General features: G+C 42.3%; 1 protein-coding gene across 1 annotated transcript in view; it reads left to right on the top strand.

Moving 5' to 3' along the window:
• SVOP (SV2 related protein) overlaps positions 1 to 12,446 on the top strand; it is a 44,742-nt gene extending 32,296 nt beyond the window's left edge. Inside the window, exons 9-16 of the mRNA XM_066603851.1 lie at positions 935 to 1,063; positions 3,948 to 4,021; positions 4,258 to 4,334; positions 5,555 to 5,662; positions 7,016 to 7,127; positions 7,324 to 7,405; positions 10,200 to 10,289; positions 11,615 to 12,446. Of these exons, the coding sequence (XP_066459948.1) occupies positions 935 to 1,063; positions 3,948 to 4,021; positions 4,258 to 4,334; positions 5,555 to 5,662; positions 7,016 to 7,127; positions 7,324 to 7,405; positions 10,200 to 10,289; positions 11,615 to 11,821 (879 nt within the window). The 3' untranslated portion in view covers positions 11,822 to 12,446. The remainder of the gene's footprint in view (positions 1 to 934; positions 1,064 to 3,947; positions 4,022 to 4,257; positions 4,335 to 5,554; positions 5,663 to 7,015; positions 7,128 to 7,323; positions 7,406 to 10,199; positions 10,290 to 11,614) is intronic.
• Positions 12,447 to 19,027: the final 6,581 nt, after the last annotated feature.

Below are 19,027 nucleotides of genomic sequence, written 5' to 3'. Positions count from 1 at the left end.
AATTACAGGTTTTAGAGTAAAAAACAGGCTTTCACATAACCGCATCGACGGGAAAAGAAAAAACTTATGATTAAATTTTATTTTTTAAAAGCGGTACAACAAAAACACAACCAGATTAATTTAGCATCATCGTAATCATATTGACCCACAAAATAAAGTTAACATGTCATTTTTACTGCTCCATGTATACTGTAAAAACACCCCCATGAATGGCAGAGTTCTGTTTTTTTCCATCTCACCCCACTTCTAAATTTTTGAAAGCTTTTAAACATAATATATTACATTAAATGGTATTATTGAAAAATAGAAATCGTTCAGCAGAAATCAAGTCTTCAGATGGCTATGGCCTCATGCCTACGGCCAGGTCGGATTCCAACAGCGAAATCTCGCAAAGGAATCAGACCCGGCGCCCCCCAGAGACTCTATACTCACCTATCCCGATCTGCCGCGAGTGTCTCGCCTGGCGAGCTGGCGCGCATGTGCAGTGCAGGGCATGGCGTGCCGGTGCTGGACTGTGACGTGGATTCTCACGGTATTTCTGCAGTGCTCACTGCACGAAATATCGCGGGACGGACGGCTTACATTGACTGCAATGGAAGCTGCCATGCAATTTCCCTCACAAAATAGAACATGCTGTGATTCTCCACTGCGAGCTGAAAATCGCAGCTGATTTCCTCTCGTGGGCAGGGGAGAATCTTTTAACCCAGCATGTCTATGGACGGACATTGCTGCGGAATTCGCGGTGGGCGTTCGGCCGTGAATTCTGCAGCGATAATCCGTCCGTGAGCATTAGCCCTATGTCTTCAGAAAAATAAGAAAGTTGTTATTTTTTGAAAGCCAAAAGAAAAAACAAACATGAAAAAATAAACTGATTGTTTCTCCAAATGGTTAATAGTGTTATATGACTTGATGAATGATTATTATTACCTTGTAGTGGTTACCAGAAAGTGCTAGATATGATGTCCTGTCTGGAAACCAGGAGAAAGCTCTTGCTACCTTAAAGCGTATAGCAACAGAGAATGGTGCTCCTATGCCTTTAGGGAAACTTATCTTATCCAGGCAGGTAAGTGCGTATGTTTGCCTCAATTATACTAGTTGTCGCTGCGCTGCTAGGAAATGGGGCTACCATTGTTTCTACCACAATGAAAATAGCCTCTAGAGAGGATTTTGGTGCAGCATTCCGTTACGTCAAATTCTGCAATGTTCATGCAGAATAATTCCACCCTGGGGAAAGTATCTTTATCCTTCCATTAGCTTCAGTGGAATTTAAAATGATCAAAAATGTAATGAAACTGATGGCAATGATGACAATTGACAACTCTTCTCTTCATTTCAATATTGATGAAAACAAGCTGATAGCGAAGTCCGTGTTCACACCTACGTTAATGGTTTTCATCACTTCTGGTGTATAGAAACGGAATTAAAATAGAATTAAATGTTTCACCATTTTTTGCCATTGATTTCAATGGGTTTCAGGAAAACGGAAAGCTTCTGTACTGTTATGTTTTCATTTTTTTCACAGAATGAACAGGGCCGCAGACTGCGCTATTTTGTCCATTTAAAAAAAAAACCAGAAAAATAACCCCTTAATGACCAAGCCTGTTTGTGCCTTAATAACCCAGCCAAATTTTGGACAAGTGTCACTTTAACATAGAATAACTCTGTTAAGGTTTTGCATATCCAAGTGATTCTGACATTGTTTTTTTCGCCACATGTTGTACTTTATTTAGGTGGTGAAAATAGACTGATAGAATTTGTGTATATTTATTCTGGATGCACATTTGAAAAACTTTTGTTTTTTTTAACCATTTAGGAGACGTACAAATTTAACATTAATTATTAACATTTCGAAGAACACTTTGTTTTCCTACACCAAGCCAAGATTGCAAAGGCTCATAGGTGTCAGAATGATAGATACCCCCACAAATGATCCTATTTTAAAAACGACAGTCCTTAATGTATTCACTGAGGGGGGTCAGGAGTATTTTGACCCCACAGTTTCTTTTCAGGAATTAATGTAATTTAGAGGAGAAAAAATAAAATTTAACATTTCTGAAAATATGTCATTTTAAAGACATATTTTTTTTCTAAAGTGCACACGAAAATCAGGATTTGCAACCAAAAATGGATCCCCCTGTTTGTCCTGTGTTCAGAAACATACCCGTTGTGGCCCTAATCTTCTGTCCGTATGCACATCGAGGCCCAAAATGAAAGGAGCAACCGGTGGCTTTCAGAACAGACATTTTGCTTGAATGTTATTTAGGCCCCATTGCACACTTGTAGAGCCCCTGAGCGGTCAAAACACTAGAAAACCCCAACAAATGACCCCATTTGAAAACTAGACCCCTTAACGAATTTATCTAGGGGTGTACTGCGTATTTTTACCCAACAGATTTTGAATGAATCTAAGCAAAGTAGAAGGAAAAAAATTACAATTTTCATTTTTTTGGCAAATATGTCATTTTAAAAACAGTTTTTTTTGTACAGCACACATATTAATGAAGACTTTCACCCCAAAATGGATACCCCTGTTTGTCCCGTGTTCAGAAACATACACATACGAATGTGGCCCTAATCTTATGTCCATATGCACAACGGGGCCCAAACTGAATGGAGCATCAAACGTCAACTGTCTTTTACATTTTACATGATCGGCATTATCCATTAGATAACAGTGATGACATGACTCGGGGGCGCTCAACGCGGCTCTCGGTCACTGCTCCAGGCTCTCTGCTACCTTTGGTATAAGGCTGTGGAAAGGTCCGCGGATAAAGATCCCGTCGGGACATTGCCGGAGGCCTTAGGTAAGTAATTTCACCTCCTCTCATGAATCCGATCCATGACAGGAGGTGAAACTTTAACTTCTTTTTACTTTTACGTGATCCACTGGATAGCGGCGATCACGTGACCAGGGATAGCGTACCGCAGCACCCCGTGAAAATTCCAGGCTCTCGACTACATTTGGTAGCCAAGAGTGGGGAGATTTTATATTATCTTGGCAATCTGCGGCTTCTGTGCATGCGTCCGCAGAAGCCATGGTAAGGTCCGCGGATAAGTTCGGGGGCCTTAGGGATGTAATTTCATCTCCCCTCACTGATATGATCGAAGAGGGGAGATGAAACAAACTTTTTCTTTTTTTTACACTGTTTTTTAACTTTTACATAATCACTGTTATCCATTGGGCAACAGCGATCATGTGACCAGGAACCGCATGCAGCTCTGTGCTCTCGGCTACTCATACCAGCTGGGAGCAGGGAGTTTTTGAATTTCCTGGGCCTGCCGGGCTTTTGCGCATGATGTAATGACGTCTAGGGCGCATGCACAGACGCTGGCGTCAGGTCCTGGAGGACGAAAATGTCGTGGGACATCGCAGAGGACGGGGGTGAGTATCCTCAGCTCCCCTTACGGATCCGATCCGTAAGGGGAGTTGAAACTTTAACTTTTTTAAAGTTTCCATTCACTTTAATGCGATTGCCGATATCCGATTGATATCGGCGATTGTGTCACCGAGGGGAACTTCCCCCATGACAGCTCCAGGATGTCGGCTACCTCCAGGAGCCGGCAGACTGGAGCTATCACGTCCAAAGCCTGCAGGGCTTTAATCCTCAGAGAATGCATGTTTTTACATCCTTGGGGATTAAAGCCCACTTAGGCAGGACATAAGAACACTATGGGGTGGTCACTAAGGAGATAACAGAATGGAAACAAACTGAAAGCTTTCCAGTTTTTATGAAAACCCATTGAAATCAATGGGGGGGGGGGGGGATTAGACTTTATGTATCAGGTTTTACAGCATTTCTGCAGCAGGACATAATTTCTAGTATGAACCTCACCAAGTGAGCAGACCTATCAGCAACATACTGCTATAATACGAATGCTGCAAAGAATAACGGAAGGTTGTGAATGGATATTGAAGTTATTAAATGTAACCTATTGCATCCTTACAGGAGGACCGTGGTAAAATACGGGACCTTTTTTCACCCCAGTTCAGATGTACAACTCTATTGCTTTGGTTTATATGGTAAGTGGTTATATTACCGATCTACATTAATTGGATATTGATCTCTAAATCATTGACTAGCATATATGACATATATATACAGCACTACGTAAAGATACCTTAATTCTTCAGAAATTAAATCTTGGCATTTCTTTTTACAATCACCTCTCTACCTAGAGATGTAAATTAACATTGAGCATCAAAAATTAGCTGTTTTGAATACTGCCTAATAAAATAGATGTAATTTCATATTACAGGTTTTCCAATGCCTTTTCATACTACGGACTGGTTCTCTTAACGACAGAACTTTTCCAGGCTGGAGATGTATGCAGCAGTAAGTAGAACAATGGCTCATTTATCTATTTCAGTTATTGGATCCTCTAATATGGAAGGTCGCCAGCTTGTAATGGACATGCTATGGTTTTCACCAGATACAAACATATAAACATAGCATCTCCTAGCAATCACTATTCATATTACCAGGCAAGAAATGATGATTTCTTGTTATGGTCAGTTCTCTTTTACCAATCATAAGTAAAAGCATGTTTGTTGATTGATTGATTAATTGATTGTTTTGCTACGATAGGTGATCAAGTGACAATTCAACATTGTGTGGGGAAATCTTAACTAAGGCCCCATGTCCACGGGCAAATTTGATTTGCCGAATCCACGTGGGAGATCCACAAATCAAGCCACCGGCCGCAAATTGATTAAAACATGCGGATTTGATTTGCGGATCTTTTGGTCTAGAAAACAAATCGCAGCATTCTCCATTTTTGTGCAGTTCACGCATGGACGGCCTCTATTGAAGTCAATGGAAGCTGTCCATTCCGCGGCACACCTGCAACTGACACTGCAGACGAGGCGTGGATTCGTGGGAAAGCAGGAGATTAAAAAAAAAAAAGCTATTTAAACTGGATGATAAGCGAATGAGTCGATGATGATTTTTATGCCTCCATAAAATGAACAATGAATGAATAGTGAAGGATTCGTTCATCGTTTGGTCGTTGGCTGCATTTAGACTCAACGACTATCATTCACTTTCACTCATTTGAACAATTGTTTGAGCGATAATTGTTCCATCTAAAGGGGCCCTAACCTTGTAAGTAAATTTGTAGCTGATATATTATCATTAGTGATGAGCGAGTATACTCGCTAAGGGCAATTGCTCGAGCGAGCATTGCTCTTAACGAGTACCTGCCCGCTCGAGACAAAAGGTTCGGGTGCTGGTGGCGGGCAGGGAGCTGCGGGGGAGAGCGGGGCGGATCGGAGGGGAGATCTCTATCTCTCTCTCTCCCTCTCTCCCCCCCCGCTCCCTCCTGCTGACTGCCGCTACTCACCGCTCCCCCGCGCCGCCAGCCGAACCTTTTGTCTCGAGCAAGCAGGTACTCGCTAAGGGCAATGCTAGCTCGAGCAATTGCCCTTAGCGAGTATACTCGCTCATCTCTAATTATCATTAATTCATGATGAACTCTGACCTTATCACACAGCTATATTGTTGTGGTTACTGAGAAGCAAATACTTTTTATCTCATATTCCTATTCTCTTTCCCAGTTTCCAGCAGGAGGAAGGTAGTCAAGCCAAAATGCAGTCTCTCCTGTGAATATTTAACTGTGGAAGATTACACAGATTTATTATGGACCACATTATCTGAATTCCCAGGTTAGTAGACCTAATACAATCACAGATCTTGATTGAGTGTACATAGGCAATATCCATGGTTATTGCATTTCACAGCTTTTAGGACCTCTGTCTTCTCATCTGCCTTGACTATTTCAAAGTTATTTTAAGGATTGTTTTACAACAAATACTTTAAATATACCGGTACATTGAATATCTAAATCATTTACAAGTACTAGCACTGAGAAAACATACAATTAAAATTTAATTTTAAACCAACATTGCCCAAAAAGTTTCATTAACCATGAAGAATACTAAAGATATACAATCTGACTTAAAGGGAAAATATTTGATCAGCTTGGGTCTGTCGCTTGATTTCAACGAGAGCCAAACCTGTAGTTACAAGCGCCGGCCACTACACTACACATCAGCTGCTGGGTTGGGGTTGCGAACAACAGACCCCAGTGATCAACTATTGATGACCTATCCTGAGGATAGTCCAAAATATGAAGTAGTCAGCAGCAACACCACATAACCAACACCAGATAGGGAAGCTGAAAAGGTGCACATTTATCAATCAGACCCCGACTCCCACGGATCCACCTATAGTAGACCAATAGTGGTGTAGTATAACCAGCGCACAGAAATCTTCTTGATGAAAATCACATCTTCTGATGTTCCTTTATTAAGTCCACAAGTTAAAATAACATTTCAACCATGACATGTGGTCTTTGTCAAGCTTGCAAAGACGACATGTCGTGGTCAAAACATCATTTTAACTTGTGGACTTAATAAAGGCGCATCAGAAGATGTGATACTCGTACTATGCCACTGTTGGAGAATACTAGTGATGATGACCTATCCTGAGGATAGGTCATCACTAGTATTCTCCATGTCAAACCCCTTTAATAAGACTGGTCCTGCACTTTCAGTAGGGCTCTGGTTTCTTTCTCTTTAATAACTGGTTAGTCTTTCTGTAGACTTACTATAACTAAGGTGATTGCCCTGAAAAGGAAAGCCCTGAATCCAAAACTAGAAAACCGGGCCTATATGCACAACATCAATAAATTAACTGTGTGTAATGATACAACTAGAGATGAGCAAGCATGCTCGTTTAAGGCTGATGCTCGAGTGAGCATCGGTCTTCTCGAGTAACTGATTACTTGTCTGAGCAAATGCGCGCGGGGGGGGGGGGGAGAGTGAGTGATCTCTCTCTCTTACCCCCCACTCACCCCCGCCCCCCCCCCCCCCCCCCCACACACACACATTTGCTCGGACCAGTAATCAGTTACTCGAGAAGACCGATGCTCGCTCAAGCATCAGCCTTAAACGAGCGTGCTCGCTCATCTTTAGATACGACTCATCTGATATTTTTCCTGTCTTTTTTTATACAAGGTGTGTTGGTGACGTTATGGATCATTGACAGACTAGGCCGGAAAAAGACAATGGCCATCTGTTTCTTTGTTTTCTCTTTATGTGCTCTTCTTCTTTTTCTCTGTGTTGGAAGGTACGTGAGATACGTTTCACATTTTTCAAATAGATGTGAGAATTAAAACCATTCTTTCCTTGTACAGATATCTAATGACAAAGACTATTAACCAGATCACCAGCTTCTAAAAAGATTTTAAAAGTAGCATTGATTCTCGAAGTAAAACTATTCTCTTTGCCTGGGTGAACACCTTTGTCATTTTGTACCATTTCAGGAATGTCCTTACGGTTTTACTCTTCATTGCAAGAGCCTTCATTTCAGGTGGATTCCAAGCTGCCTATGTTTACACACCAGAGGTAGGTCTATAGTCATAGCATGAAGACTGCTGTGTATAGCTATGTGCTACTGGGAATACTTAGATGAATAGGGGCATAACTTGAAGTTCCTGAGCCCCACTGCTAAATCTGTAACAGGGTCTCCACCTACCATCTGCCATATATAATACTGGTGTTGCCTTATGTGGCAGAAGAGTCTATGTTTCCCCTCTGGCAACAGGGCCCCTTAGCCACTGTCACCTCTACACTCCATATAGTTAGGTTCCTGAATGAATGGAAGGATGCCCCTAAATAAATGGAAGCTTGTACAGTACCAACACCCTTATATAAGTAAATACTGTATAGTCAGTCACATATTTGAAAGGATTGGTTGCACATTTAAAAAAGTTCATGTGAAATATGTTCCAGAATGTGACCCCATGTCCCCCCCCCACCCACCTTCCCTGCCCTCCCTACTCTCCGTACGAAATGATAATGCAGGAAAGGTATAGTCAAGTATTAATGACTGAATCTATTGACAAGGATAGAGGAAATCTCTTCCTAGACGATAAATATGTACTAGTTTCTATGCAACTGTATATTTATCAATATAAGCTCTGTAAAAGTACGGAAACCCTATCTAAGGCCTAATTCCCACGGGCGGATTTCCGCCGCGTATCACGCGTTGGAAATCCGTGGCGTTGCCCCGCAGCTATTAGGTTCTATTGAACCTAATAGTGCAATGCTCACGGTGCGAAATTCCACCATGGAATTCCACAGCGTGAAATTACCTGTAATCACCCGCGGCATGTTCTATTTGCCGCGGGCATATGCGCGGACGGCTTCCATTGCAGTCAATGGAAGCCGTCCGTCACGCTATCTTCCGCTGTAGCACAGTGGTAGATAGCATGAAAACACTTCCCCGCCCACCGACGCCCGCTTGGTTAGGTGATTAATTAGAGTGTCACTATTGTATTTGGAGCAGATATCTAAAAAAAAAAGCCTACAGGTCTCTGTCTGTTTTTCTCTCGGTCTATCTGTCTCTCTCTGTCTTTCTGCCTCTCTCTGTCTGCGTCTGTCTCTCACTCTGTGTCTTTCTCTCTGTCTGCCTCTCTATCTCTATTTGTTTCTCTATCTGTCTTTTTCGTTGTCTGTCTCTCTGTCTGTTTCTTTCAGTCTATCTCTCTTTCTGTCTCGGTATCGCTCTGTCTCTCTGTCTGTCTCTTTGATTCTCTTTCTGTTCCTGTCTCTCTATCTTTCTCTTTCTGTCTCTATTACTCTCTCTCTCTCTGTCTCTCTATCACTTTCTCTGGGTCTCTCTATTGCTCTCTCGTTCTGTCTGTCTATCGCTATGTCTGTCTATCACTCTCTCTCTGTCTGTTTCTCTCTGTCTCTCTATCGCTCTCTCTCTCTGTCTATCGCGCTCTCTGTCTCTCTATGCTCTCTCTCTGTGTCTCTGTCTCCCTATCGCTCTCTCTTTGTTTCTGTCTCTCTATCGCTATCTCTCTATTGTTCTCTTTCTGTCTGTCTGTCTAATGCTCTTCCTCTGTCTGTTTCACTATCACTCTCCCTCTGTTTCTCTATCCCTCTTTCTGTCTGTTTCTCTATTGCTCTCTTTCTGTCTGTCTCTCTATTGCTCTCTCTATGTGTCTGTCTCTCTATCGCTATCGCTGTCTGTCTGTCGCTCTCTGTTTCTCTGTCTCTATTTCGCTTTCTCTCACTCTGTTTCTCTCTGTCTCTCTATCATTCTCTCTTTCTGTCTGTCTCTTTATTGCTCTCTCTCTGTTTCTCTATCTCTCTCTGTCTGTTTCTCTATTGCTCTCTCTCTCTGTCTCTATATCGCGCTCTCTGTTTATCACTGTCTCTCTATTGCTCTCTGCCTGTTTCACTATCTATCTCTTTCTGTCTATCGCTTTTTCTCTGTGTTTCTATCACTCTTTCTCTCACTGTCTCTCTCTCACTCTTTCTGTCTCTATCGCTCTCTCACTCTTTCTCTCTATTGCTTTCTCTCACTGTCTCTCTATCGCTCTCTCTATCACTCGGTCTCTCTATTGCTCTCTCTCTATCGTTGTCTCTCTCTCTATCACTGTCTCTCTATTGCTCTTTCTCTTACTGTCTCTTTCTCTATTTCTCTCTCACTCTGTCTCTCTATTGCTCTCTCTATTGCTATCTCTCTCTATCGCTGTCTCTCTCTGTTGTTCTATCGCTTTCTCTCACTGTTTATTGCTCTCTCTCCATCTGTCTCTCTATCGTTGTCTCTCTCTATCGCTCTTTCTCTCACTGTCTCTCTATCGCTCTCTATGTCTCTATCGCTCTTTCACTGTCTCTCTATTGCTGTCTCTCTCTATCGTTGCCTCCCTCTTTATTGCTGTCTCTCTATTGCTCTTTCTCTCACTGTCTGTCTATCGCTCTCTTACTCTGTCTCTCTATTGCTTGCTTTCTCTCTATCGCTCTTGGTTGGGCAGTGTATGGTACAGCTTAGCAGTGTATGCTGTGTTGCTTAGCAACGCTTCACTCATTCCAGCGCATGCCTGAAGCCCAGCAGCGCCACCCATAGACTTAACATTGTAACTTTCACCCCGCCTGACAGTCCCTGAATGCATTAAACTCACATTTGATTATTTTACGGCAGCAGTGAGCATGTGTGCCATTAATGACACCGACATCATCCACCAAAGTTACAGCAAAGGGGTTAAAGTGTGGTGCAAGAAAAAGCATGTAGGCTTATTTATATTAGATTTCTTTATTGCTTGCGGAGACTATTTTAAACAAATTGAATGAATCTATTAATCTATGATTTATTATTATTCACATTTGCGTCTTTGACCTTTTGCAGGTTTATCCAACAGCTACTCGAGCGCTGGGTCTAGGGACATGCAGCGGGATGGCTCGTGTAGGGGCATTGGTTACACCTTTTATTGCACAGGTAACATTTTAAAATAGAAGTAAAACGGCAATGTTTTAATTTTTCAATGTTTTACTAATGGAGCAATCTGAAAAAGTATCAGTTTAAATGTATAGTACGTTGGTAAATATAACCTTTAGTGTCTGGTTTAGAGGAGGCTTCATTGAATAAATCAGCAGTGATTTGACTGATTTGTTGTCCATGTGCCCCAAATCCTTTATGTACATTCTTAAGTTTAAGAAAGAAAAGACAGCTGAGCAGATGTACATATAGTATATACATGTATACATAGTTTGGTGGGGAAAGATTCAGTATAACTTGTATTAATTTACATTTTTGCTCATTCTGATGATTGTGCCTTACGTGTGGATGCTCATACTCAGAGCAAAGTTATAATAACTCTTTAACCATTTAAGGACCAAGCACCATAAATATACAGCGCTTGCTCCTGGGCTTTAATGTTGGGCGATATCAAAAGTATGGTGTGGGATTAAAGCTCCTGCAATTAACGTTTCTATGAATATTCTTAGCAAATATTTGGGCCATGTTAAAGGCCCTTACAGTTATCTCCCCTGACCGGTTATTGCAATAAGAAGAGGGGAACAAGTGGTTGCCAGACACATCTGGTGGCACGTACCACCAAGAGTAACAATATTCATTAATAGCACCTGATCTGGGACTGCTTGGGTGTCATCCTGTCTTGACAACTCTACTACACATCATGTTATTGGAGTCTCTCCTATGTAAAGGACCCTTTACACGGGACGACTGTCGGGCAAACGATGCCTAATACTCGTCCCTGTGTCTCCGCGCTCCCATGCTCCTGCACGGGAACTAGCAGAGCTGGCTGATGGGGAAGCGAGAGGAGAGAAATCTCCTGCACTGCCTCGCCCCCCTGCTGGCCGCTCCATGAACCAGCCAGCTCCCGTGCAGGAGCACGGGAGCGCGGAGACACAGGGACGAGTGTTGGGCATCGTTTGCCCGACAGTCACCCCATGTAAAGGGACCTTAAGACTAGGTCAAAGAGTGAAGTTACAGTCAGACATTTCATCTTAATCAGAGTTTGGCAGCAGTTTTGCTGATGCAAAACTGCTAAGAGTACAAGATAGAGGCAAAAGAGAGGGGTTTATGCATTCTTTTTTCGATGGTTGTATGCCATTCTATCAAGTAACCTGATTAATAATTGTAATATGGAGTTATCATTAGAGGAAGAGGTTCTTCACTTAAATATGATGTAACTATTGCATGTTGTATATAGTTTTTATTTGCCAAGCTTTACCTTAATTTGAGGTTAGATAAGTCACTTACGCCCAGTACTGACCATGCTTCTTTTTACCTGCCTCTAGGTGATGCTCGAGTCTTCTATATATCTCACAGTGTTGGTATACAGTGGCTGTTGTCTGCTGGCAGCAGTGGCTTCTTGTTTCCTCCCTATTGAAACCAAAGGCCGAGGTCTTCAAGAGTCTAGCCACAGAGAATGGGGTCAGGAGATGGTGGGAAGAGGTGCACAGAACTCTGGGGTCACGCCTTCAAACTCTGGCTCACAAGAGTGACCCCTCACTTTACTCATTGCTCACTCACCCACACATGGATAGCCTTCCAGTCTCACATCTACCATTACATGGATGAATTAAAGCACGGACAGCAATGCTCGATTTGCTTGAAAAACAGCACTGCTATGGTAATGGAATAAGGATTTGTCTGGATTCTTCTAAAAGAATGAAAATGTGCAGTACTGATGTTTCAGGGATATAAATGGACTCGGTTAATTACTATTAATTTAGGAAAACAGTCAAATAACAAGTTGTATTTTTAGCTCTAACAACAAAAGCGCTAGTCAGCACTGGATGTGATCCTACCCTGAAATTGGCTCCGTTGCTTTGGAAGTGCCGTGGCTTCGGGATGCTTATGCGTTTGAGGTCAACAGATTAGTCACAGAGAAGGCTCATCCACACTGGCGTTGGGCTCAGTTAAGCATTTCCAATTTCTCCGTTCCGTTTGAGAAGCAGAGTAGTGGAAATAAAAACAAAATTAAACGTTTCCATTTTGTTTATAGTTGATTTTAATGGGTTTTCATTAAAAATGGAAATATTTTTGTTTGTTTACGTTCTGTTTAACCCCTTAATGACGCGGCCCTTTTTTTTTTTCCATTTTGGGTTTTTTCTCCACCCTTTTAAAAATTCGTAACTCCTTTATTTATCCATCAACGTCGCTGTATGAGGACTTGTTTTTTTGCGGGATGAGTTGTAGTTTTCAATGGTGCTATTTAGTGTACCATATAATGTACTAAAAAACTCAACATTCCGTGATCTTTCATTGCGTCTTGTTTTTACGGCGCACAAACAAAAATGACATGATAACTTTATTCTATGGGTCAGTACGATTACCATGATGCCAAACTTGTATAGTTTATTTTTTGCTGTACTACTTTTATTTTTTTTCAAAGACATTTCATTTTTTTAAATAGTTTTCTGCCACCATCTTTTCCGTCGATGTACTTCTGTGAGGGCTCATTTTTTGCGAGACGTCCCGTAGTTTAAGTTGGTATCATTTCAGAATACATACGACTTTCTGATCGCTTTTTATTGCATTTTTTCTGTGACGCAGGGTTACCGAAAAGTCTATAAAAGAAACTTGAGCAGCAAATAGGTGCAAAAATGGATTCTCACATCCAAGGGATGCTTGCTTTATTAAATCTACATGGAGACAACATTTAGGCTAGCATCTCTTTCAAGTCAAACACCTATTTGCTGCTTGAGTTTCTTTTATGGACTAATTTGGTATGTTGATCCGTGGTCTGGATCTGAGATCGAGCGTGCATCTAAACTGGGCTTCCCACACTAGTTGTGGTATGATTGTGTGCTACTGAGAACTTTTTACATAAGGGACCGAAAAAGTGCATTTCTGGTGCTCTTTAATTTTTTTCGGATGACGTTTACCTTGCGTGGTAAATAATGCGCTACTTTGATAGATCAGACTTTTACGGACACGGACACGGATACCAAATATTTATTTTAGTTTTATGACTTTGATTTTTTTATTGCAGATATGGCAAAAGGGGGGTGATTTAAACTTTTATTACTTTTTTTAACAATTAGTAAAATTATATTGATCTTATTTTTACTTCTTTTTTTAGCCCCTCTAGGGAACCACAGCTAGTGATGCTTTGATCTCTCCTGCAGTATGATGTAATGCCATAGCATTACACTATACTGCAATCTGACAGGCAGTCTATCAAGCCACCCCAAGGGGATGGCTTGATAGGCAGCCTGCTAAGGCAGCCCTGGGGTCTTTCAGAAGGCCCCTTGCTGCCATGACACCTGCACGTCTCCCTGCGATCTCATCGCTGGGGAGCTGTACTGGACCCCCGAACATTGTTCAGGGGATTTAAATGCCACCGTCAGAATTGACAGCGGCATTTAAAGAGTTCATAACGCTGATCGGCCGCGCGGCTGATTGCAGCTATTGCCAGTGGGTGTCAGCTGTAATTAACAGCTGACGCCCGCGCTCTATAAAGAGAGGTAGCCCCCACAATCTCTCTTCATACATAGACCGCTGATACAGGCCGTCAAAATACGTATCGTCGGTTGTTAAGGGGTAAATTTCCATTTTGCAAATAGAACAAACATCGAAGCTGACTGTGCTGTTTGTATTGTTTGAAAAACAGAAATGAAATTGACTGGAATTAAGTGGAAATAAATGGAAATATTTCCATTTTTAATGAAAACCACATTGAAATCAATAGGGAACAAAAGGGAAACAAATGGAACAAAGAAATGGAAATGCTTTACTGAGCCCACCCCAGTATGGATGAGCCCTGACCTAGAGAGAACTGCTGGATGCAAAACAATGGGAGAATTTATTAAGACTGGTGTTTCATATACCAGTCTTAAACTGAAGTGCGTTAAAGTAAAGTGCACCAAATGCACTTCATTCGATGTACCTTACGTTGAAAAATGTCAGCCCTGCCCTCTTCGAATAACCCCGTCCACTCTTCTTATCTTTTTCCAGACAATAATTTACAACTTTTCCACACCTTAAGGGTGCGGGCAGACGAGCTCATAAACGGCACGTTTTTGCGACCAAACGTATATACGTGACCATCTGAGGCAATGGTTTCGAATGTATTCGTTCACATGGGCGATTTTCTGGCGCGTAAAAACGGCAATTCGAAAAAAAACGGAACATATGCGACCGAAATACGCGCCAACGCATATTCGATCGCCGAAAAGACCGTTTGCAAAGTAGGAACAAACGAAAATACGCTTTCTAGCTCTGGTCGTGATCGGTGAAAAACGATCGCTCGGGCGATTATACGTTGCGCTCGTGCGAACGTAAATACGCCTACGCTCGTCTGCCCGCACCCTAAGACTCTGAATACATTCCCCCAATGCCTTTTGGAGACATAAAAAGGTCCTTTTACACGGGATGATTGTTTTTGGCACTTAAGCACCTGACAATCGTTGCAGCAAATATGGAGGCGGCCGGAGATCTCTTCTGGCCGCCGGCCTCCATTCACAGTAAACAAACAGTTGTTCATAGATGCACAACAGCCGGTTTACACGGGCGGATCGTCATTTGATTGTTATGCCGAACAACAAATGATAAGTGAACAAATTAGTTAGTTGTTCAGTCGCCGGCAGCATTTACACTGGACAATTATTGTTCAGATTTGCCCCATCCAGCTAGATTCTGAACTATAAAATAGTAATGGGCATTTACCCAACGAGACTGTCCTCTCATTTATGATCTCTACTAATTTTTGTGCTAAAGAATTCATTTGAACATAAAAAAGACTTGTAAAACATATTTTTTTCAGTCACATTTGATGGAAGGCATATCAAAAATGTAACATTTCTTAAGACTGATCTGGTCCATCTTACCAAAGGTTATCATTTTTATATATGAAGGTCACCTGTTCCAGAAGTACTTGTAGAGCATCAGATGGAATCCCAGGACCGGATCTCTATAGATTATTTGTGACAACCAACATATTCAGGTGACCTTGCCAGTGTTTGGTGCAATGACCATCGTATGGTTTCAGCATTCTCTGCAGAACTCAAATTCACTTGCCAACTGGATGCTAAGATCGCAAAACGTCTCACAGGAAATTATGATGCTGACCATATAAAGAAGGTGGACCATACCATTTCATACTAATGGTCTAACCCACGTTAGCTCACTGGGTTTGAATCCTTGCTTGTCTCTGCTTGGCTCTGTAGGTATGATATCAGCAGATGCAACAGAACAGACAGAAAAGTGAATGTTAGTGTGTCTGAATGTACAGACTTTTGATGAATGCATTTCAATGTTTGAACGTCTCTGTGTAAGATGCTTGTTGTATGACCTCTTCTGTCCACAATGCCTTGTTGACTTGGATTTTACTGTAAGTTGAATATTTTATGTTGAATAAAATTTTTACATTAACCAGGGTGGTTAATTAGCGTCTGTTGTTTTCATATGTCAGTTTGTTTGTTTTACAGCTGAGGGTCTCTGTTCAGGAACCATGTGTGGTTCACATACCTCAAAAAAAACTTACAAACTTGCATTAACTCATATTAAAAAGAAAGAGTTTAAATGGGTTGTCTGGGACTTTTCGTACTTTTGCTATTGATGACCCATTGTCAGGATAGGCTATCAACAATGGTCTGCTGCTTGGGATCCCCATCGATCACCGGATTCCCAGGCTGCTGTCAGTGCAGACGGCGCGGTCTGTATTGCAGCTGATGGTTTGGTACTGCATGCATAGCTCCTGACAGTTGATGCAGAGGACATGGGAACACGGCGCTGGCCAAGACTGATGGATGGAGGAGGTAGGGGATGCTATCAGCCGTGACCAACTGCCACAACACAAAGCCTGTATGTCAGTGCATCAGGGCTGTACAACTGCTAAGTACAGAGCCAGATCTCTCTGCTAGAGATGAGCGAGCATACTCGCTAAGGACAATTACTCGAGCGAGCATTGTCCTTAGCGAGTACCTGCCTGCTCGGAAGAAAAGATTCGGGTGCCGGCGGGGGAGAGCAGGGGGCGAACGGAGGGGAGATCTCTCTCTCCCTCTCTTCCCCCTGCTCCCCCCTGCTCACTCCCGCAACTCACCGCTCACCCGCGCCGCCACCCGAATCTTTTCTTCCGAGCGGGCAGGTACTCGCTAAGGACAATGCTCGCTCGAGTAATTGTCCTTAGCGAGTATGCTCGCCGATCTCTACTCTCTGCACTTTTGTTCCATTGGGCATCATATGCACAAAGAGATGCTCTTCCAGAAGCAAAATCTTTGTAAATACAAAGTCACAATTTTTTTCTGACAGATTCATATGAAATTCAACAGAAAAAAAGCTCCACATGAAATAAAAGGCATTAATGGAGAAGAGGCCCCCATGTATCTCTGGAAGCTCTATAAAATATCTCCATACAAAATGAAGCATAATGTCCATGAGCTCTGAAGGTAGTTATATTCATACAATAAAACTCAGCCGAACTCACTGAATTGACTGAATCAGCCAAGTTTCTCATGAGCATTGCGTCCTGCTCACCGATTTCTGACTTGAAATGTTGTGTGTGAGAAAGAGGAATATAGCATGTTAGATTTCATTATTTCTGATCATTTGTTCATGAGGAGATAAAATAGTTATTTTTTTCTTGGCAGAAATAGCAGTTGGCTGAGCTAACATATTAGGCCAACGGCTGTTTGTTGCATGTATACGGCCAGCTTTAGACAGAAAATGCTTGATGTCCATCTTAACATACTTCTGAATTAAAAAATACATTTAAACAAGTAATTCTGTGGAATGCTGTTGGTAAGAAAATACCAGATTTTAACATTAAGCACAAAATACTCTATGTTGACAATTATTCCAAGTATTGGAACCCCCACCAATCCTGTGCTGTCAGAATAATCAGCATTAGGTATATAGAAGAGTTTCACATGAGCATATCCCAGTGTGGGAACCATCAGAATGATGGGAGGTGAAGAGCTGACAGACTTCAAACGGGGTATGGTGGTGGGATGTCACCTGAGCAATCCATCAGTATGAGACATCACAGCACTTTGGATCTTCCAAAGTCCACTGTTGGCAATGTTATTCAGAAAAGGAAAACATTTGGTGTGTGGGCAGTGTAGCCATGTTCAGGGAGACCTTGTAAACTGATGGAACGTGGACAATGATGCCTTGTCCAAGCTGTGAAGGCATCACACACATCGTCTGCTGGAACACTCGCTCAGGAGGTCTCATAGACCACTGAAACATCCATTAGCACCAGAACCATCCGTAGAGAACTGTATGCGAAAAGTTACCATGGATGAGTGGCTTTCCCCTAAGCCCAACATCACAGCAGTGAATGCACAGAGGCGCCTGTGATGGTGCTTGGAGTATTGTTCTTGGACTGTAAATGAGTGGAAGCAAATTTTGTGGACAGTTCAATCACAGTACACCATATTCTGATCGGATGGGCGCACTTAGGTGTGTTGGTTGCCTAGAGAGCAGTTTCTACGTGACTGTATCACTCCAACAGTGAAATTTGAAGGAGGTTTTTTATGGTGTGGGGGTGTTTCTGCTGGGAAGGACTAAGGCCATTGATTATAGTGAAGTCCACCCTTAACGCCCATAGATCCAGTGACATTCTGGAAAATGTGGCATTATCTACCCTGTGGCAATACTTTAGTACAGCTCTGTGTCTCTACCAACATGACCGAGCACCATGTCATTCAGCACATAGTGTTGAGGCTTGGTTTGAGGAGCAGAACATCTGCAAACATCATTGGCCAGCCCAAAGTCCAGATCTCAATCCCATCGAGCATCTATGGGACAAACTAGAATGCTATACCCAACAAAGCCATCATCCCCTGCCTCATCTGAAGCTCTCCTCAAGGAATATAGGCAAATTCTTCCACACATCTATTGTAGTTTGGTGGAAAGCATACCTAGGAGGGTTACTGCAGTCATTGAAGCTAATCGTGGCCCAACATCATATTGGAAAATGTGAATAAAATCGAATTTCGTCACCTTCTATGTGTGTCCCAATACTTTTGTCAACATAATGTAAACAAGCTTTTAATAAAATAAGCATATTTATTAATCACCATACATTCTGAGATTTCAACCTTAAAAAATTAGGTAGCTGTTTGTCAGTTACTCAATAACACCATTGAAGGCATTGAAATCTTGTTTGTTGCATTCTCAGCAGAGGACTAGTTGATTCTTTAGTTAAGTAGTTAGGGCTCAGTCACACGGGCGCATCGGCGCCCGTGTTACTGCAGGTAGTAGACGGTCGTACCTGAAGACGGACGTCTCTCTGCAGCGCCGGAGGAAAGAACATGTGACGGGCTTCATTGCCGGTCATGTGTTCTTTCATCAGCGCTGCAGAGAGACGTCCGTCTTCAGGTACGGCCGTCTTCTAACTGTCAGTCACACGGGCGCATTGGCGCCGCTGTACGGGTGCCGATGTGCCCGTGTGACTGAGCCCTTAAGTAGCAGTTTTATTGTTTCTACCAAGTGAAGTGAAAAGATTTATGTTTAGGGATCAAAAGATGAAGCTAAAAGAAAAGCGATTGTTCTTTTTCAGATACAGCATGCTAAGGGAAAATAGAGAGATGCAGGATGCAAATATCCTGGATTTAGTAAGTTGTCGCAGATCCGGTACAAAATAACGAAAGAAATAGTGTGCGCGCAGCACATCTTCTTCCAGGAAAATGCCGCACAGCTGAGTGGGAACTGACCGAACCTTTTCAGCTCATGTGAGATAAGTAGTGGGGGTGGAACAT

Source organism: Eleutherodactylus coqui, chromosome 5 (assembly GCF_035609145.1).
Source record: "Eleutherodactylus coqui strain aEleCoq1 chromosome 5, aEleCoq1.hap1, whole genome shotgun sequence".
In the NCBI taxonomy this organism is placed as follows: Eukaryota; Metazoa; Chordata; class Amphibia; order Anura; family Eleutherodactylidae; genus Eleutherodactylus; species Eleutherodactylus coqui.
Note: the sequence above shows the minus strand (reverse complement) of the source record. Positions and strands in the feature narration are given on the sequence as shown.